Source organism: Anser anser (genome assembly GCF_964211835.1).
Source record: "Anser anser genome assembly, chromosome: 3".
Classification (NCBI taxonomy): Eukaryota; Metazoa; Chordata; class Aves; order Anseriformes; family Anatidae; genus Anser; species Anser anser.
Genome location: NC_139722.1, coordinates 88,189,643 through 88,211,901, shown reverse-complemented (window position 1 = coordinate 88,211,901; position 22,259 = coordinate 88,189,643). Strand labels below are relative to the sequence as shown.

The 22,259-nt window shown below is 35.2% G+C and overlaps 1 protein-coding gene across 3 annotated transcripts in view; it reads right to left on the bottom strand.

The window, feature by feature from the left end:
- The window catches only part of TTC27 (tetratricopeptide repeat domain 27), a 113,212-nt gene that overhangs the window by 76,682 nt on the left and 14,271 nt on the right, over positions 1-22,259 (bottom strand). For all 3 annotated transcript variants that reach the window (XM_083829075.1, XM_083829073.1, XM_083829074.1), the window contains exons 4-9: positions 21,233-21,373; positions 18,351-18,453; positions 17,672-17,836; positions 13,340-13,476; positions 10,906-11,018; positions 4,049-4,115 (exon numbers count right to left, since the gene is read on the bottom strand). In XM_083829075.1, coding sequence (XP_083685201.1) covers positions 4,049-4,115; positions 10,906-11,018; positions 13,340-13,476; positions 17,672-17,836; positions 18,351-18,453; positions 21,233-21,373 — 726 coding nt within the window. The remainder of the gene's footprint in view (positions 1-4,048; positions 4,116-10,905; positions 11,019-13,339; positions 13,477-17,671; positions 17,837-18,350; positions 18,454-21,232; positions 21,374-22,259) is intronic.

The following is a 22,259-nucleotide window of genomic DNA, read 5'->3' as shown; positions in this document are numbered from 1 at the left end:
TTGCATCAGATACCTCCTATTTCCTATATAGAGTGCTCTGGAGAAAAAGGTTTATTAAGAGAAAAACTCCAGTAATTCTAACAGAGAAGCACCGGGTTTCAATATTGGGTTACTGTCTCTTTTTTCCTCTCCTGAAAATGGCTTTTTAATGCAATATTCAGTAAGCTAAATCAGAAAGTTTGCCAAATATAATATGCATAACTATGCCTCTGAATCAATTTGTGTGTTATCTGATCTCTAAACACAATCTTAGCTTTCTTGGGAGTCCAAGTGCTTTTTCTTAATAGCATACAAACCACTATAACTGTTGCCGTAAATTCTTAGGCATGAGAATAATAATTTCCTCTAAAAACAAACATTTATTTTTGTGTTTATGAGAGATAAATTTCTTCTGTAAAGATAAATCAACAATTTAACTATAAGCAGAAGAAAATAAAATATTTCTAATTTCAGATACAGGTTAACAGCTTAAAAGCTGAAATATTACACTGATGACTGGTGAACAGATTTGACTGGAACACCTCAAGCACTGAAGACCAAATTACTTATCTAATAGGAACTATCCCAGCCAATGAGGTTACATATAGAATTAAACAGGATTTTGTGCACCTCCATACCTTGATGCAAAAGTCAACAATTCTAAAAGTAATTCTTAGTTAAAAACATTAGTACTTTCATGACAATGGCAACTATTCCCAAGTCACTTCAGTAAACAAATAGCAGCAATCATCATCCTTTCGTATTTGTCCGCAATATCCAATTTTTAATAGCGCTGTTTTTAAGACTGCATGGTATGTGGTTTAAAATACATATATAGCCTAAGGATCTAGTCATTTTCGGCTTGTAGAGATATAAATGGGAGTTCAGAATGCTGGTTTGCCAAACTACACTTAATAAAAGGCAGGACCACATCATTTACTAGAATTCACTTTTATCATCCTTTCTCCCTCGTACTACCTGGACCTTAAATCTCTCTGCTAGAAAGAACCTGCAGGTCACATGCATTTGTTTTGCAGTATCCAAAGGAACAGGATCTCTTGATGATCCACTGAACTGTGACAAGTGCCTTAAAATTTCTCAAGAATGCTAGGATATCTTGAAATGCCCACCTTTCTTCGGGAAAGATAAATTTCAGCAGGTATCAGATGAATGCATGACAACCATCTAACCAGCCTGCAGATTTAGGAATCCACATGTAGGCTGAGAAGATGCCTGCTCACACACGCACACACACACATAGTAGTTTAAATGATGCTAAAGAAATTACCATGAGCAGCATTGATATAGGGCTCATTGTCTGTATCACTAGGTTGTACTAAAGCTTAGAAAAATACTTTAAGTACAATCGATAAATTTTGCAGTGCCACTTCCACATTCAGCTGGCAGACACTGTAAGAACCAAGGTCATGCTAACATTCACATACAACATCCCCACTGCCAGGGAGCACAGCAATCTATTTGCTTACCTCAGTAGCTCAGATGGAACTAAGACACAGAATAGCTCAGAGATTTCACCATGAAATTCTACTGCCCACAATTTCTAGCTGAAGCACAAACACTACAGAAGACACCTTTATTAAAAATAACTTATAGAAGCTCACGTCTGATTTCTGTTTTCAGTTTCAAGGAAATATTTGTCATTGTAATGTTAAAACTCACACTTCTTATTTGTATTTTGGGAGCACAAGTCCAGATCAAAAGTGAAAATAACAGTAAGATTGAATTGTGTCGCTACAGACAGATAATTGGGAAAGTTTAATTAAAGTTTAAAAGAACATTATTCCAATATTGAAATTTATTATTTACTCTATTATTTACTCTAAATGTTAGGTTACCAGCTATATCTTTAAGTCACTGCTGTACACTAAACTCTACACTATCAGAGAGATCTACATTCCTGTTCATTTATTGCTACAGATCCTTCTGTGTGTTTTTTTTGTTTGTTTGGTTTTTTTTTGCCTGATCAGAGCCCAAAGTGATAGGGAAGCCTAAACATATCTCTCAGCTATATATCTCTGGAGGCATAGCCCCCAACTGCAGGAAGTATTTAAGGAGCAAGTTCATCGGCTCTCGTGATTTTTGAGTAATCAGCCACTAGATGGCAGAAAAATGCAGTTTAATTTTCTTATTATGATGAATTCACCCAACAAATCTCTTACATCTCAGGTATCAGGTAATATGATGCCTCAAGCAATGTCAAATACAACATCTGAGTAAAGCTGATTACCCTTCTTACCTAGTATATGTGCTACCATGACTTTTCCCCTCTGCTGTAAAACCTGAAGAGTGTTTAAATGTTTGCAAATCCAAGTGTTAAAACAAGTAAACCTCACTATAAATTTCATTATTCTGGAACGCATAAAATTATGAGAATAGGAGCAGTCTCATTAAAGATGTTCTGTTACCACAATACCACTCCACTTTCTATTAAAAGGATAAAATACGTGGAGAAGTTAATTCAAGATTCAGGTATATCAGGACCACTTTTCCATCCAAGAATTAGTGGGTGGACTAAGAGGTAGTGGGAAGACTGAAGCAGGGAGTATATAAAAACCCTAGGGAGCTTGACAGGAAATAAAAAGTGAGAAGTAAAATTCTGAGTTTTCACAGATGGCCCTCAATTAAAAACATATTATTTAAACACAAACTGGCCGGGTTTGTTAGAACAAAATTATAATGCACATCTGGAAAATGTATATATCTGCACAACCTTATTTTTGAAAAAAATATACTGTAAGTTTCACAATTTTTTCAAAAATTTGCAATATTAGGTTAACCTGTTTTCTTCATTCCTACTACCTGTTCTACATGGGCTTAATTTTCCTGCTCTCTATTCCAACCTTTCTAAAAAACAAAACAGAACTGTATTGCAAAAAGGACACATTTCAGCAAGTATGAGGATGTAGTCAGAAAGCACTATAGTAATTGCAGAAAAAATAAAGAGACTACACATAACAAACTGTTTTATAGTGATTCACTCAGTTCCCCCCATTCCTATCTTATGTGTACTGCAGTATCATGGGGTCCTAAACAAGCATGAATTTAAAACCAACCTACTTCACATTCAATCTAATAAAAGAATTAGGATTTTCCAGACAGAACTTCTTTTTTGACCAGAAAAACATTACCATGGTTAACCCTCCTGTCTACAATCCTTTCACATATGTGCAAGTGATACAATTTTATCTAACTTGAAATCTACAGGATTTTTGCTGAGATCTTATCCACAAATTCCAACAAGAACTTACTCTTCCAGATAGTACTGCTATGGAAAATGAGTCTAAGGCTGCAAGCTTTGCGTTGGAGAGCAAAGCACCCTATATTGCACTAAAGCTGAAGTCTAACACTGCAAAGCAAGTAAAAATGACAATATAATCACTCTCCTTTTCCTCTTCTTCCCTCAGGTAAACTACTACTGAAAAAAAAAAAAAAACACAAAAAAACAGAAGGCACTGAGGCAGGGGCAAGCTGTATTTTGTCTTGGTTAAAAAAATACTTTGAAGAAATAGGTAAGTTAGAATTTTGAAGGCTTTTTTGGAAGTTACAGATTTGTTCTGCAGCAAGAAGACAAATTATCCACTGGGCTGGGAAGAAACATGTCTATGTGGAACACCTGATACTTAAACTGAATAGATCTGATAGAAGAAATTTGCAGTTTCTTTTGAAGTCCCCTTACAAAACACAGTTAAAAGAAGAGCACTTTGAACACCAGTGCCATAAAAGAGCTTGTTGTGAAAACGTATGCTTTAACATTACACTGTCATTCATATAGTTAATAAAAACTAAAACAAGTGAAAAATGTTTAGTATCTGCTTTCAGGTGAGATTAAATTTTTAGACGTCAAGCTTATCCCACATGAGGATGATTCAAAATGGGATAAAACTTCAATTCAGTTTCTTAAAATCAGAAAAAAAATAACGAAACAACTGACCACTAAAACAATTTGTTTTATAGTTTCATGATTAATGTGATGGGTAAATTACTGCTTGGTACTTAACTTAAATATTAAATTAAAATGTTTAGTAAAAAGTCCAGATAAGTTACTTACTGAAGTAAAAGCCAGAAGTTCCTCTTCAGTTAACTTGTGTATTGGATTGTTCTTTTGGAAGTCTATACTGTAAAGAAAAGAAATGTATATAAAATAGTGCTTGTTTAGTTTTCAGTATACAACTATGTAGAATAAATTTCTCAAACTTGCAGAAATCTAAAGGATGTTCTGGAAAAATGCTACAATTACAAATGGTACTGCTTATGTGCAGAAAGTGGCCAAGACCTAGGAGAAGTCACGGAAAAAGAGAACCTTTTCATGGGACAAACATATTTCATGGTGTCTTTCCCATTCTAACCTGAAATGTCTTACTGCATTCATGCTTATGGGGTTAAATTTTATGCATCCTAAACAGTTTTAAATCCATTCCCTGTTTTTACAGAGATCTGTTTTCAGTTAAAATTCTACGACTAATTGAACACAGGTTCTTCAAAGCAAAAACATATTAATGCTGAAAAAGTGCTGGAAGGTAATCTCAAACACCCTCTTTCTAGTCACTCAAGCAATATTAACCACAGGAGTCCATCTCTCAACTAAGTGACGTTACCGCTAACTTGTGTTACACAAAGGGGGAAAGCCGGAAGAACACAGAGATAAGATATAACGTTATTTTGTTTGTAGTTGAACATTACTGTTTAGATGAAAAATAAATTGCGTTTGCAACTCTATATGGGTGGATGGTCTCCTTAGACAACATTCCTCCAACACTTAAAAATGTACTATAAGAGATACCTTATATCTCTTACAGCATACATGGCAGAAACACCAACCAGGTTACAATTCAAGTTCCTTGTGAAAGTAAGAGATATCAAGTGATAATAAATCTTAAATCGTACTACAGAGCATGGATCATCACCAAACATACATAATAGCTACGTATGTATGTATAAAATCAGCACACTGTTCCTTGAACTCTGCAACAGGCTTCATTTCATAAGAAAGAATTGCAAAAAGTTTATTAATTGTGATGATGGGTCATAGAAATTATGTTCCTTTTACGTATTTTACTTTGGAGCAAACATTTTACCTGAGTCTAACTTCATTCTTGCTATAGTGTTAATTTTTATACGTATTATATAGTTACCATTGCTGTCTAATGAGTTTACCAGGTCTTCAAACTTGAGTATACTTAGAAAGACAATACATAAACTGTAAAAAGGCCAGAGTGCCTGATGTGTTTTGTTTTTTCTTCTAAAAAAATTAGGAAGTATTAAGCCATAATAAAATAATTCTAAGAAAAAGAGTGAAGCTCTCAATATAGGAAAATAATTGATGCCATTCAAGCACTCATCTCTTTACCTTTACTTGCCCACAGAAAGAAAAATAATCATCTGTGTAGCACAGAGCCAAGACTGCTTCTTGATAGCATAGGTCTCTTGCACATTCCACCTCCACTAAGTGGAAGACCAAGGAAAATATATAGGAAAAGAGAGTTCCCTCGAGATCGCTGCTTCAGCATTTCTCAAACAGCCATTCTTTAGAAACCACTAATATTCATCTGACTAGAGGAGCCTAGGAATGAGTACAGATGCAACATTCAGGAAATTAAGGGATGTGACTGAAATAAATTCCACTCCGACAAAGTAAATGGCATTTGTTCAAAGGACTGCAGCCAAATACAGGTATGCTGAGACACAGCAAAAGCATAATTACACTCCCCTCTGAGATTCAATTTCCTATTTCTAACAGGAGATCAAATCCTTGGACCCCTCTTCCTTTGCAGCTTAGGAGATCTATTGTTCAGATGTGCTTTTCTTGATGTTTTCTTACCAAATTTCCTCTACATTTCAACTGGGAGACAAAACAAGGCTACCAAAGTAAACAGAATCGTGCACCCCATTTTCTAATTTTATTTTTTTAAATGAGCTACCATGGACCTAAGTGGCAAATGGGAGCTACTCTACCATTTTTTTAATAAAGTGACATTTAAAATCGTTATGTAAGGTATATAATAGAGAATCTAGAAGGATACCAGGCTTAGAGCTGATAACTGTTCACTGTAACATGAGCCAGAAGAATCAGTTGCTCAAACCTAAACTGAAATTATCTAACTGCAGTCCTTTAAGATTGAAGGCTTTTTTTTTTCTCCCCTTTCTCTAAGTAATAGCAATAATCCTCTGATCAATCAACTGAACAGTTATCCAGTAGCAACACAGGCACCTAATAAAGCATATTGGGTGGGTTAGGAGGCGAGAGAGAATGGGCATTACTCATGAGAATTTTTTTGAAAAAGATTTGCTCATCTTTCCATCTATAGAGGAGAAAATGACCAGAGTAGTTGAAAAACAACAGTTTATATAGCAGAAGAAAGCCTGAGAGATCTTCCAACTCATCTTCCTGCTCTGCATATCTACGTAACTTCAGACCTCCCACAACGGAGGTTCCACTCCCTCTTCACGTACCTTCTGCTGATGTGTCATAATATCTGGCAGCTTGAGCAAACTGTATGAGTGTGGCCTCACAGAAATTGTGCTTTTGGTAGAATAGCGATGAGAAAGGGCTTAGAATAGCAGACCTTGTCAACTCCCTGTACATTAGCTATTACAGTAACACATTTTTCCCCTTCCTCCTACATAAGATAGATATGTTATTGATTTTAATTTTTATTTTGAATATTTTAGACAACACTGCTAGGGAACAAATCTGTCACATATCATTTTTCCTTTCCTTAAGAATTTTCTTTATGGAAATAAGAAAGTAATACAGAATTGTTCTGCTTTAGTTACTTCTGTCCTTGTATAAACTCAGCTGCTAGCAGAAATAATCAGCTTAAATGAGAACACAACGTAGTCAACTAAAATCACTAAACATTAGTCACTAATATAAACATGACTTCAGGTGAAAATTAGCAGCAAGTTTCCCTCTCAATGGCAAAAAGAAAAAAGAAAAGGTTAAAAAAACAGCTGCAAGAAAACTTCAAATATAACAAGAGCACTGCAGCAGCTAGGCAACCAGAATGTTAAGTGACACGACTGCAGCTTTTGAATCACATGGGTAAACCAAGGTACAGCTACATTTTGACAAAATTGCAACTTCTTTTTCTATGTCCTAAAAAAACACTGATTCAAGCAGAAAGGATTAATTCTCTCCCTCTTCTAGGACAGATTTCAGATTTTTGTCACAGCTTTAAGCATATAGATGCAGATCTTCCAGCTCAAAACCAGTGATAAAATAGGTCTCTAATTTCCATTTCTGCCACATCCATGTACAATGTTTTAAGATACATAAGTACAATACACTGAAAGACAAAGGAGAAAACCGAAATTGTTCTAATGGTTTACCATACCAAATCAAATTTAAAGCTGTATTTTAAATCTGAACTTGTATCTAGAGTAGAAATGTAGCTTTAAGCATTTATAACAACTCTGTCAGCTCTTGTCAATGTACTTTTCAAATATTTCACTTCTGTACAACCTGTATTTGTTTTGATTTCAAGGACGGGTTAAGCAGTTCACTCCAGACAACTTCTGGAACTGAAATCAGAGTGGAATTTAGGATCTGCTGGCTGTAGGATCTGCGATCACATGCCTCTTCATAACAATACAAAGAGAAGTCACTAATCACCACAAATGGTCAGACATACCAATAGATAACATCACCAGTGGAATCTTGCATAAGCCCTGTGCTATCATGCGTGTTATAATATTCATAAATAAACTGGAAAAGGAGAATATATGAGGTGAGAAAACTCACAAATGATATGACATTCTTTGAGGAAGGAAGGATGCGAATAGGCTGTGAGGAGCTGCAAAAAGATCTTACAGGATGGAGCAAAAAGGTAATAAAATAAAAATGCCAAGTGATGCACAATGGGAAAACCAGTCCTAGCATCACATAAACTGGTAGGGTTTGACAATTTCTGTTCAGCACCTGTTTAGCATTGCAGCTGCATGAAAACATTAGTCCAGTACCAGGCAGCAATCAAAAAGGCAAATAAAAAATGTAAGGAATTAAGAAAGGAATAGAGAATACAGGAGGATATATTTTATGAAGTACATCATCATAACAAACACATATAAAATATGGTGTATAGCCTTTGTACACCCAAGAATAGTATGTTCTATTTTGGAGCTTTCATTTCAAAAGCAGTAATTCAGTATTGGAAAAGGTTCAGAAACAGACATCAAGAACGATCATTATTTTATGACAGTGAATTATGATATTTTAAGTCTTATAGACAAAAACATAACTTCTGCAAAATGACTGACTGATTAGGCTAGGATTAACACCAAGGAGGTACATCGCATAGGTTCTCAAAACTGTTAGCAAAACAGGGGGTGGCTAGGGACTGACAGCTCATCATCTCTTCCAGTAAGAGGTAAGTCAGTAAAAGAAGTTATTGAGAAACAAAACTGGAAGGGTTGTTGGGTTTTTTTTTTTGAGCAGTTGACATGAAATATGTAGACAGAGGCCTTTGCCAAAGGATGTTTCAGATGTAAGAAATTTTACAGGGACTCAAAGTAAGATTATGAGTATTTAAGAGATCCACTGAGGGCTGCTATATAAACAAGCCAGATTAGGCTCACGAAATCACCATTTAGAGGCAACAACATGTGTGCCCTGTTCTTACTTACCCTTAGGCATCTTCTTAAAGCCACTCTTGAAGACAGTACTGAGTTAGATGGATGGTGACAACTAATGAGTTTTGGCTTGTTTATGTTTCCTGATGCATTACCTCTGCAAGTACAGATAATGCAAATCCAAGTTCCTCCAGTATCTACTTAAAACTACAGATAACTAGCATGAGATAAGTGAAGAACAGATAAGTCAGACTTCACAAATCTATTTTTATAAGTATTTGCTATATTTCTATGCAGTTTCACCAGCTGTGTTGGTTTTGTTAATGAAAAAGATCCAAACCCAATGAATTTATCACTTTACAAGCATTTTCAAAGTTTTACAAAGGTTTTTCAATTGACTTTTTGAGTATTCCGAAGAGCAAGACAGGAAGTTCATTTCCCAAGCGGAATCTCTTCACGCAGCTGTGTGCACAGCAATATACTTTGTGGCAATGATTTTAAACAGCCATAAAATAACCATGGTGAGATCATTATACTATCCAGCACCTGTAATAGGTTTATTCAAAAAATAATAAGAATAAAAACTTGCACTTAGATGATACTTCTGTGAAGATGGGTCGGACTGCCAAAACCAATATAACAGAAAAACTTTTGCCACCAATAAAGGCTGTCCAAGATTTTATTTCACATCGTTTACTTTCACAGAACAACATGTGTAAGCCCTGGCCTTCCTCAGTTACTTTTATGTAATCTCTTCTAACTAAACAGCTTGGAAGAGTGTAAGCTCTCTTATCAAAACAGATAAAAGCAGTTGTTTACCTGCTGTTGCCTTGCACTTCTGATACAACCTACAAAGCATGATCTCACTATAAAGCGCAAGGAAGGCTACAATCTGATATATCATGAAGTACATGATCCATCTTACCTAACTTTAGCCATGTAAAATTCAGACCTTTAATCTCTGTTGTCTATGCTTCCTTCAGAGTCACTGCACAAATACAGATAAATGTAGGAATAAATGTATTCTAACATTTCCAGAACATGGCTGGCTATCAAATCTTGACTCTATCTATGACTGAAATAGCTTCAGACATTTAATATTGTCCCACCCACTGAATACCACTCAGTGGCAATTACCATATATATGGAGAAGCAACACAGAAAAAATTTTTTGGCTCTTCTCCTTTCTTAAACAAGCTTCTTTAAACAAGCTTCTTGCTTTGAGTCCTGCCTAATTTACATGCCACTTGGATTAAAACTTACACAACCAGCAGTCAAGATAGTTTCTAGCCACTATTCACAGCATGACAGGGGTGATTACAAAATGACATGCTGTGGTCAAGAAATCTACTGTGCTGCCAGTCAGGGTCAAATTCTACCCTTTGAAAACAAGGAGACCAATACAGAATAAGATTTTCATTCTGGAGGGTGGAAGGATACTATAGTCTGAATATAAGACAATACTGTGTTAGAAAATGAAGTGCACGTGAAAATGTCTTGCATGAAGTGGAGGACAAGAGACGGGGATCAGACTTAAAGGCTAAAATTGACTGGGATCAAGGATATTTATCATACCACTGTTCACTCCTCTCTTTTGTCCCTGAATTGGATCTAGATGTGGCCTTGAAAAGAAAGCAAGTTCAAGTCTTTGGAAATGAAGAAAATATAAAGTCATGGTACATACTCTACTTGTGAATTTCTGACTATAGTGGGTAGGCTGAAACCAGAGACATAAAACTTCACATTTAACTTAACTATAACATTTAACTTAAACTATATAGCCAAGCAAGTGTCTGAGCCTTCAAAAAGCTGTAGTCTGAGAAATAGGCATACAAAAGGAAACAATTTTCTCTCTACTAATGACTCACTTCACTTTATGCAAGAAAAAATAAGAGAGGGGAGAAATAGCTTGAAGTATTCCCATTGCAATGAATAGAGGGGAAGAGTTTTCCTTCAAAGACACAGATGATTGTCACAAGAAGCTGACCATTGCAGACTCTGAAACATATTTTGAAAATTTGCCAAAGTATGATCACAATATGGTAACTAATTGCCACTTGACATTTAAAAGATGATTAAACTGAGACACAAAGATGCTTTCTCAAGGATTAAAAAAAATCATACAGCCATTAATGAAATATCTCTGAAAATCTGTTCTGGACATTAATGTCCACCCTGAGGAAACTGAAAATTTAATTCAAGTATAACGCGATTTGTTTTTTAGCCAGATCACGTAAGTAAGGAAAAAAACTCCCGCCAATTACCACTTTCTTATTTCCTCACCGTAAGAATAGTATGAGTTTTGTTTGTTTTTTATGTAATTAAGGAGTAACTTACCAAATTCCAAGGATTACAGCAAGCTCTTCTGCACACAAATCAGGTACCTGGTACTGATCAGCATCTGCTAATTTTATCTCATTAAGCACTGTATCATCATTTAAATCACAGTTCTGTTGGAGGAAAAACATACATTTTCAACTAGAAACAGTTTCAAATAAATTTATGCCTTTACAATGTGAAAAAAAATTGTTTGTAAAGGTAAAACAAACATCAGAAAATGATAAAATTACAAGTAATTTTTAATGACCTTAAAACTAATCAAATGCTTTTGGTGGTGGTGCTTTTTTCTTTTTCCCTTTTTTTTTTTTTTTTTAAACATACCATTTCATATCAAGAGTCCTTATGTATCACCTCAAGCCTGAGGTTTTCCTTTCACAGGAATAGTCAGTTTAACCAAATGTGCACTTGTGGATCATTTAATGATTCTGAAGAAAGTTGACCTGCGAGCAGAATTTACAAACTCAAATGCAATGCATTTTAGTACAATCTGAGATATTTTATCTGCTCAGCACCAGACAAAAGTAGGAAGCTCTTGGCCAGACATCAACCCAGCTAACAGTCTAATAACTGGTCACATCGCTATAATGGTTTTATTTTTAATGGAATGCAATTACTGACCATTTAATTACAAAATAACTTGTTCAGTCGTCTTCCTGAAAAACAACAAGGGAAGAAATTTAGAACTAAGAACTCCATGAATGGAGATGAAAATCAGAAATTATGACCAGCCACAGCTTGGCCTTTACACAAACTCACAGGTTTTGTAAGTCTCTTTAGAAATTTTCCTCTCATCCAGAACAATTGCTATTTTCAGACAGAGTATTTTACTTCATCTGCAAATGGTAGATGTTATATAACAACACTGAAAATGGGAATCAAATTTCCCTATAACTACTTTTCAACAAGATCACAGGCCTTTTAGCTTTCCACATGCATCATCTGCGAAGATTCTCAACAACTCTCAAGACTTAGCTTCCATACAACTTTCATAAGTAGTCTTTTAAAAGTCTACAAGATACATAGAACACCTGGCCTAACTTTGGAGAATCAACGCGGTTGCCAGCAGCTTTTGGCAAATGGAAAATAGCGTTAACTCCAGTTTTGCCTAAAAGAACTTCAAGATACATCCAGAGATGACAAATTTGAGACCAGACCTTGCAAAAGAAAAACTAGGATCCATTGTTAAAAAAATTACATGAAGTTGACAAATGACATTAAGAAGTTGCATTTTAATAATTATTTATCAATAAAGACATACTAGAAAATGGAATAAAAAATTGGACTGGGGAGTCTACTTAGCCAAGCCCGGTCTAATATCTGTGACAGAACACCCACACAAGGTTAATAACATGTTTGAATTTGAAATACCTCTGATTTTCCTCAAAGAAGGACATGGTTCTACCAATACTATGTTTTTGAGATTCTGACATATAAAACACACAAATAAAAGGTTTTGATTTTTTTTTTTCCAATAGTAGACCGCGAGAACAGAAAGCCTAACTTCTTAATAGTCTGAGTAACTTATGATGGAGTTGTATAACAGTTACTCAGATACGCATAAAATTCAACTCCCTCCTTGAAGATTACAAGATTAGATTTAGAAACACTAAAGTCATTCCTAGTGCCACATTTCTACTTTTCAGAACGAGTAGATATAGTAGATTAGAGTTTGCTAGAGTTTGGAAGCATCAAGTTATTGTCGATTTCTTTTGCTTAAGATCCCTGCATGACATGGAAGTCTGTTAAGACAAAACCTTTTTATAATGATTCTCTAGCTTAAAGAATAGATCTCGGACCATAACGCCCCAGCTTCTCTCTGATTTCTTCAGAAAGTCCAAATAACTTTAAATCCTGACTAGAACTTCTCTTCATGAAGGGAAAAATGCCCTCCAAAACAGTTCAGTGGCTGTTGAGCCATTTGTAATTCAAGTCATCACATCCACCCTTAAGACCAGTTAGGCCAAATTGTGTAATTCATACCAGTATAAGCAAGTAGACCAATGCTCCATCTTCACACTGTTCCTACATGTGCCTGTCAGCCCTCAGGCATCTGTGTTTTTCTTTGACGCCTTCCAGGCTATCTTGAAAATCAGTCTCTCACCTGTTTTCCTAACTATTATTCTTATTCACTAGAAATCAATACAAACTCCAGAAAAATATATTTGCAAACATGCTCTTAGTTGCAAAGCCACATCTTTGGATGGAAAAACGTGTCTGGAGACAGCTATCTGTGGTTTTACCACATCCTGCACTTTGGACAAACATCTGTCTCATCTCTTCCAAAAACTTTCAGAAATCATAAGTTTCATCTAGGTACCACACACTTGCACACACATGCAAACACCAGAGAAAATCTTAAAAGTATTTTAATTAATTAAAAATCCCAAATAGATTTTAAGAAATTAAAAAACATCTCCGCTCAAATACATACCATTGTTAGGTTTTCTAGAGGAGTAGGTGCTGGACTTAGTTCACTATGAGGAAGGAGGAATTCATCTGTTCTTTGGACATCCACTATAAGCTGTGCTACATATTTTTCCTGAAATCGTGTTCTCTTCCCCAAAGCACCTACAGAAAATTAATACAAGTTTATATTAGTGACCACTAAAAAACCGTAATCCCATCATAGAAAGGGATCCCATCCCATCAAGAAACTTGCTCACAAAAAAAATGCAAAACAAAAAGAGAAACACATTGAGTTAACCTTTAAATCAGTGGTGTTTAACTGATCTGCTTACAATGAACTACGTGTATTCTCACTGCTTATTACAATGTTCAAAGAAAAACATTAAAAATATATAAACGCAACTAGGTAGGTCTTGCAAAGCCCATCTTATGTTAAGTTTCCTACAACCCACAATATTGCCTCTTGAAAACCCACAACAGCCAAATTTCATCAGTTCCTTACAGCAAAATACAAGCAATACACTGCGAACAATTAGTCAATTTCCCCACTAAAAGGTACTGACAACATGGAAACATTTAGGTAAATAAAAATCTCCTAATGTCTTATAAAGCAACAAAGTTTCCAGATGGAAACAGTTCAGTGTCTGAATGCTTCTGTGGATTGGTAGAATGTTTGGGAAAATATGATCACAAGATGGACGGTATTTTTCAAAGCCCGTTCACTTTTTTTCCTAGGGCTACATCGTTTTTTTAAGCACATGAGTTAGATGCCCGAACCAAATGTGGGATGATGGAAGAAAAACTGGGAGGAAATACAAATTTTGAATTTTTCTTCAGTTTTGCATCTTTTCCTTTACATTTTATTGCACTAACTAGATAGTTTACAAATAAATTCTTCTCAAGGAAACACCTTTGCTTGCTGTTACTGAAGTTCATATAACTAGTTTTAATGGATATGATGTTTTTGCAATTGTAGTTTACAGCTACAGTTGTACAGTTTACAGCTACATTTGAAATATTTTAAATATTTCAAATGCACTACGTGAAAGTCATCTTAACATTTCTTTCTTCAGTTCTTTATGAGACACTCAGACAACTTTTAATAAGTTTTTAGGATAGCAACTGACATTTATACCAAATAGAAAAGAAAAAAAATAGCTGTACTTCCATTAGCAACCTGTTTCCACGCTGCAATCAGGGAAGTCACAAAACAATTTCAGAACAGTAACTTAAAAATAATGAGACCTATCCACTCCCAAAATAGAGCTAAAAACTACAAAATTTGGAGGTTTGCTTGTTTACTATGATACAACGCTCTGGTAACGTGAACTGTGAAATCAAATATAAGGAAAAGGAGAACTGAATACTGACCCACTGTTCTTTTTGCAGAGCCAATTGAGATAAAAAGTTTTTAATTTCATTATCGTTTTGAAAATTTGCAGTACATGAGAACTTTGACATAAAGACGATTGACTGCTCGTGTGTTCAGTGGGCAAATGCCAAGGGATGAGGCCACTGTCAGTAAGAATCGTCTGGCACACACGCTGTAATAGCACTCGCTCCTTTTTCTTCCAGGAGGTGGAAGGAGAGCATTAGGGAAATGAGTAATTAAACTGATTACTCCTTTTCTGCCAGTCACCCCTTTTAATGGGAAAGTCCCGTGTTAACAGTTTATGAAGGAAAGTAAATGGTTCTAAAAATAGCACCTTACAATCACATTGGGGCGGTCAGGGTAGGAATAGAGACCAGGCAATGATTCATACTAATTTTACACAGTACCACTCAATTCTCAATTTTAATAATGCTTGTAACCCATTATGCTGTAATTCACTTCCTATTATGCCTTATTGCTTAAACAGATAAAAAAGCACTCACAAAGCTACGTTTGTTACTGATAAATTTTAAATTTCACTCACTACCAAGTAGAAGCTGCGATGCTTTCACACTCTGAGATAGCTCCCCACCTTTCTTTCTTTTTTTTTTTTTTTTAAGCAAAGAATTCCTTAGTATTACAAGGAAAACACACATTTTCCAGATCAAAATGATTATTACGTATTTAAGTTGGGGGAAAATTTTGCTTGCTTTATACCACCAGAAAGAATCACAAAGAAATAGGGAATCTACACATCAGAGATTTTACTTTCTGTCCTACATTAAAAGTGCCCATTACTGGGCATGAAAACAGTAAATGGACAATATGTGGATTTCAGGGTTTAGCATTATTAATCCTTCATATCTGATCATTTTAAATTTATTTTGGATTACCACCGCTCATTTTAGTAAATTTGTAAGCGAGAAGGACTACAGTCTTTCACTGACAACTGTTTTGTAGTTATTGGTGATTGTGACTTGCTGTGAGGGATATAAGGATGCTCTTCAATAAATGATGAATACGGGACAGACCTGGATTACTGGGACTAAAAAATACACAAGCCAAGAACAACTATGATTTATTCACGCATTTCTAAAATAACTTGCAAAAAATACTGGTTCTAAGTTCTTTATAAAAGCAGCATAAATTCCCATGCCGTAATAAAAACTTTAGTCAGTAAGGATTACAATCCCAGAAGAATGAAAAACTCTCAAAATCTTTTCCTAAAATGGAAATTCCTTCCCAAAGCCATAAAAATATCTTTGATAGAGGCTGAATTTTTACAGCAAAGCAAAGTCATTTTTGATGATGTAACATTCCTTCCATTTACCCAAAATATGCATGTCAAATGAATTTGTCTAGAATGCCAACAATTCCCACATGTTCAGTTCATTTCATCTGGCTTTCAGGTTAGACATCCTTCATAACTATTCTAATATATTTATGGAGATAAGGCACAGAACTTTTAGGAATTTCACAGCAACATTCTTTTAAGACTGTATCATTGTAATCTCTCTCTGGGACTAGCGTAACCTCTTGGTATAGTCATTAAAAATGCAAATAATTCCATAGCACCCTCTCACCCCCCAACCAGCCACCCACCTCCCCCTCCAAAACCCAGCTTTTCCCTAGGTTAGATTTATGGAGATAATTAGTTTTTAGATGAATAATCTCTTTTAAAGAAAAGAACATACTCCTCAAGCAACTTGAGGAATATCAGCTGCATAGCCATCCGGCACTTCAATTTTACCTGTTCTTAGTTTATTGAATTTTTATAGCCTGATCATCATCACAGACACTGATCTTTTAAATAAAAACAATAAAAATTGGGTTAATTTTAAACAAAACCAGCTTATATTATCTATTTTGCAGCAAATGTCACACATACAGTATGTCACATATAGGAATAATTTCCATATTTAAATTAATTATATTTCAATCGATCCCACCTTTTTTCCTATGTTTTAGACAGATACCATCAAATATAATCAATTCAATCATAGTTATGCAAAATATTATGCCACAAGATTTTCTTGACAGATTTTTCAGTTAATCTTTAGAACCTTTGAGTAAATGAGCATGGAGTTCTACAACAATTCCAATTTATTTTTAATTAAATATTAAATTGGTTAAGGACATAAGCAGAAGCAGGTATAGCTCCAATCTAAATATAAAGGAATAGCTAGCCTTTTTACAGTGGTGTAATTGATAAGGGGGCTGCAAGTTTCACTTCCTTGATCCTTTCTACTAACAATTTTATAGAAAAAAATGGATGCACATTTTTTTCCATTTCTTCCCAGACAGAACCTAAAGCTCTCACACAAGAAAATTGTGCATTTTGTGTCATTTTGTTTACTCAGCAGAACCAGACAGGCCAAACCTTTCTACATCTATACATGGAATTTTAAACAAAGTTACAAGTGCAGCAATCTGATCTTTGGGACTCCAGAGAATAGATTCTGAAAGGATAATTTTAAGATCTCTATACTGATTGAATCCTTGATATTTCTGTTTTCTTTTCTACTTATTTTCTGTGGTGACAACAGTTTCAAAAGTGACTTTTAAATGCAACTTACATGGAACAGATCTAGACTAGTGGCATAAAATGACTTCATCATATAAACATGCAGACTTCTTTGTAAGTGTATAGCAACCCCAAATATGTATTCACCACCACAACCACACCAACTAATTTTAGGAGTCCTATAACAGACACAACTAGACCTAGAATTTGATAGACTGATGAAATACAACAAGGAAGGATTGTAATACTTCAGCTGCTCGGACACTCATGTTAAGGACGACATTGTAACTGGACGGTATGTTTCTCTTCCTTCTTCCAAGCTATGCTAATTCTTAAGACAAACCTTTAAGAAGTCAAGAATTTTCAAAATACATTTCTTTATTTGGACACGTTAAAAAAAGAAAAAACAAGTTAGTTTGGTCCAACCAATCAACTTTCACAGACTGTACAAGCAAACTTACCTGTCAGATTAATCTGCAGTTTTGTTATGTTTTTGGCTGTATTGAAGCATTGTTTAGCTTTTTTGTACTCATAGTAATACAAAAATGTATAGGCACACTCAAGATTGAACTGAACTGCTAAGTGACAGCCTTCACTGCCTGTGAAGAAAGCTTCTGCTTCTGCCACTGCAAACCAAGAAAAAGAAAAGCTATTAGGATACAGTCCAGGAGAATTTTAAAATTACATGTAAAATACCAGCAGAGGAAGTCTGTTATGCTTAAAGCAAACCTCCACACATTTATAAACACACACTCAAGTGTATAAAAGGTATGTCCATTAAAAAAAAAAAAAAGCTTTAAAAAGTCTTTTATCTCAGAACCGCTATTAGAGTAAGAAAAAACAAAAGTTTAATATTCTTTTATACTTTACAGTAAAGCTGAGTTGGAATATTGCTCTTGAAATAAATATCCAACTCAAATCTTGAATCTGCATAGGAAATCAATAGAAAACCTTTGCCTGCAATCACATTCTCATCTTCATCTTACAGTCTCAAGAACAGCATGTGCCACAGAAATCCATGTCAATTTAAGTCAATTCTCGTCCTTCTCCACTCTCTGTAGTTACATAAAAACTCCCATCCCACAAAGATATTTTAAAATTGATGCTGTGGGCAAGCAAAACACATAATTAGAAACATACTTTGTTTTATACACGTCTGGGCAAGAGTAAATAGCTCAGGTGATCTCTCCTCTAACAACTGCTGGTGAATATTCACACATCTTAGAGTCCACCAAGGTAATGTCTGAAAGAAAATAAGGATAGTTCAAGTGAACAACAAATACAGGTTTATTTTTTTTTATGAAAAAGTGGCTTTAAAATATAGACTTACTTATCTACTAGATGGTCATTTCTAGAAAAAAATAAAACCAACTAAAATAGCTGGCTTATGTAAAAAGTGGGCAGTGACCTAGCATAAAGATGAAGATATTCAAGCAGCTCTACAATGCTCTAACAGAGTTTGATGGGCTTTGCTTCTGTTAATTTCTCTACCTGTTCTCTGAACCCAGCAAATCTTTATGACCACAATCTGGTAAGAAACTTTGTGAACAGGAGATAAAAGAAATACCTGTGTGTACTTATTTTGGACCAGCCACTTGCTACTTTGTTTTTCATAACTCCGAATTCTCGTAACAGAAAAAGACAATAAATAAATAAATAAAAAGCTGTTCCCTACTTCTCTTCTTTCATGTCATATTCATGATTTTAATAAACAGCCACGATTTCACTCTTCAGTAATCTTTCCAGTCTGAAGACTCCTAGACTACTTAGTCACTTTTCATGTGGAGGCCATCCAGTACAGTATCTCTGGCCATCCGGTGTTGCCCTTCTATACAACTTTTCCTGTTCAGTCAAATCTTTTCGTATCTCTTTATTTAAGGGTAGGAAGGAGACTGAGAAGTGCTCATGAGAATGCCTTACAATCACAATTAAAATTATTAATGTTTGTATGTGGAATCTGAGAAAGACAAATACGTCAGATCTAAGCAATCATTCTACAGCAGAGCTAGATCACAGCTTAGGAAATAATTCATTTTAGAAAGCTGTATACACAAAACATAAGCTCCCCAGCTTATCTTATCCCTGCCTATCTGCACCAGATGGAAATGCATGGAAAAGCTCATGGATAACAGTCTATTCTCAAAATTATACTTAAGATAATCATCTGTGAACGTAGGGCATACCTCTACATAGGCTCTAATGATTACTAGCTATTCTGTTACTGTTAGCACTCCAATCATTTTTGTCAAAACAGACATAAAAGTGCTGTTCAAAGGCACCTATCTTCTGAACTTTTTATACAAGTATGCTTACATCCATCAGACCTAAAAGCTGAACATAATTCAAGTAAAATCATCTAAACCAATCACATGCAGTTGACTGTAATGTCCCTAGAAAGGAACCATCAAAAAGAATAACAGTATCTATTTCAAAATGCAATGAAAGATGATTTCTGATATCAAGCTGAATAGAATAAAAGCACACAATCAAAAGACTTTGCGAAAAAGGTCAAATCCCAGTATTTCATCACTTACTTAGAAACCTAAAGGCAACTGAAGTAAGTTTCAAATGACTTCAGTTTAAATTTATATAATGAAGTACTTATCTCCCATGCAACTGAGTACTCAGCTCAATGATACAATTTCCTGAGGCCTGATGCCTGCCACTCAAAAATCTTAGAACCACAGAATGCCTTTATAAAGTTTCAGGTAAGCCACCTGAGCTCTGCATAGTATTTAATTAGCAATGTTATTTTTTGGAATCCAAGTTAAGAATACTTTTTGATTACTGTCAAACGCTTAATATGCTATAGACAGTAACATTTTTTAAATATAACGGGCCTAACGGGCCTTTACTAACGCTTTAGATAATAGATTTCAGGGTGTTTTATCCTACTCTAAATTCATTTGCACTAAACCTAAAAAGCAAAGTTATTATGAAACTTTCCTTTGAATTTGGATGAAATGAGAAAGAATGAATTAAGCTTTAATTGTTACATTGACCTGCTGACAAAAGTACTTTTTATCAGTTACTGCCATTAGATTACCACCCAAACTTAATGTAACCACAAGTAATTGAACCTCCACTGGTAGAAAGAGGCCCCCAATTATGTCAGTCTGGGGGGAGGCAGCAAGGGAATTCTCTATACCAGGTACATTTTCTCCCTCCCTGACTGACCCAATTGTTGAAATTCAACAGCATTCACCTGTGAATAACAGGGAAAACGATGGAAGAGCTTGGCTTCCAGAAATGCAGTACAGCCAACATCTCCCACACAGTTTAATTCATCACAAAGACACAGCTGGGAATAGATGTTGTCAGCCAAGCATAAAAAGGGACCATGTGGCATTTTGATCTCCAGCCAAATTCTGTTCAACTGGAATGCAATAGAGAAGATGCTGCTGTTAAAAGTAACCCAGTTCCAAAGAGTCCTGCTACTAAACTACAAAGGAAGTAATGTCAAAAAACCTCTCAAGAAGAGACTCATATCTCCCTGATTATAATGTACTATTATAATTATCTCTGTACAACAGAGAATTAAGGCAATCTCCACATGGATGCCTGTAGGAGAGGTTGAAGACAATAAAAAAAGCAAAAGAGGACTTTACTGGCATCTAGAATTCATATGGTAGCAGTTAATGATATCCCAAAGCTTGTCAAAAAGGCCACAGTGCATGTATGATGCATTATTTTATAGGGCATTTAAGGTGTCGGTCCTGCCCCCTTCCCTCCTTCAAAAATGCTACAAAGTATGTGCCTTTTTAAAAGTTGCTTTCTATTCAATTTTCTAATTTTTACAGATAATTAAAGGATCTTCTTTTCTGGAGAAGACAGTGAGAAAATAGTTTAAGAAAGTGATACTTGTGTTTAACTGTAATTACTTTGTTTGAATTGTTTCTTAAAAGAAAGAACCTCAGAGCTGCAGAAAAAGAAATGGAAGAAGCTATACTGACTTAATAAGGTATGAAAAAAAGAACAAGAGAACCAATTAATGAGTATCTGGCAGTCATAATGCTTCTTACCTGAAGAGATGCAAGTTTGTGTCTTGAATTCACAAAGATTATCCTAGCTATAAGCAGCAAGATAGGATGAGAAGTCAAGGTATAGACCGATTCAGCATCTAGAACCAGCATCTTCAAAATTGCTGCGTGCAGCATTTTGGGCTGAAAGAACAAGAAAAGTGGGAGTGTTCAGGAAACATGAATAAGTTTATGAACAAAATCATAAAATTAGGAAAAACAGCTACTCACATATGTAAGGTTGAAAATAGTCTGCTCAAAACAAAGCAAAAAACCCATATCGATATATGTCTTTGAATCCCAACTGTTTACCAAGTCATGGTAAATTCTGCCTTGCCTCTCACTGGCCAGATACATCTTATCAATGTGATCGGAAATATTCAGATTTCCTCTCACTTGAAATGCATATGTCCAGTTAATGTTACCAAATACATTCTAGTAATATACTCCCCTTGGTCTAAGGAGAAAAACTTCTGATAAACCAAAGCCATTCCACTTGTCATCACAGAAGTAAATAAATTTATTAAATTAATCCTACAACACTCAAATGTACTAGATATTCCTCCTATGATGTCAAGATGTTTTATCTTCTTTCCCTAGAGATAGCTTCCTTTCGGGGTGGCATCACAATAGCAATATTAGAACCATTTTTCCCTTTGTCCTAATAACAAAGACCTCTCCTTTAGATCTCATTTTAGATGTTTTCCTGTGATGTTCCCTACAGTAATTCTTTTCTTAATGGGCTTGAGGTAGCTTTCCAGGAAACCTGTCTCTCAGTGATGATGGTCAGGTGACAATCACCTATTCTTCTTTTCCTTTTAATCCACTGAAAGCATTCAAATGGTTTATGTTCAGACTAGAGCAGATGTCAGTTCATCAGTTGACTCCTCATTCTCAAATGGCTTCCTTTGCAAACTGAAAAAATGAATGCTTTTGATTTCAGTTTGTACGAAAGGGGCAAGAAAAGGGAATGGACGGAAACAGAAGATGAGACAGTCAAGTGACAGTTTGCACTGAAGTCACTTGCCTG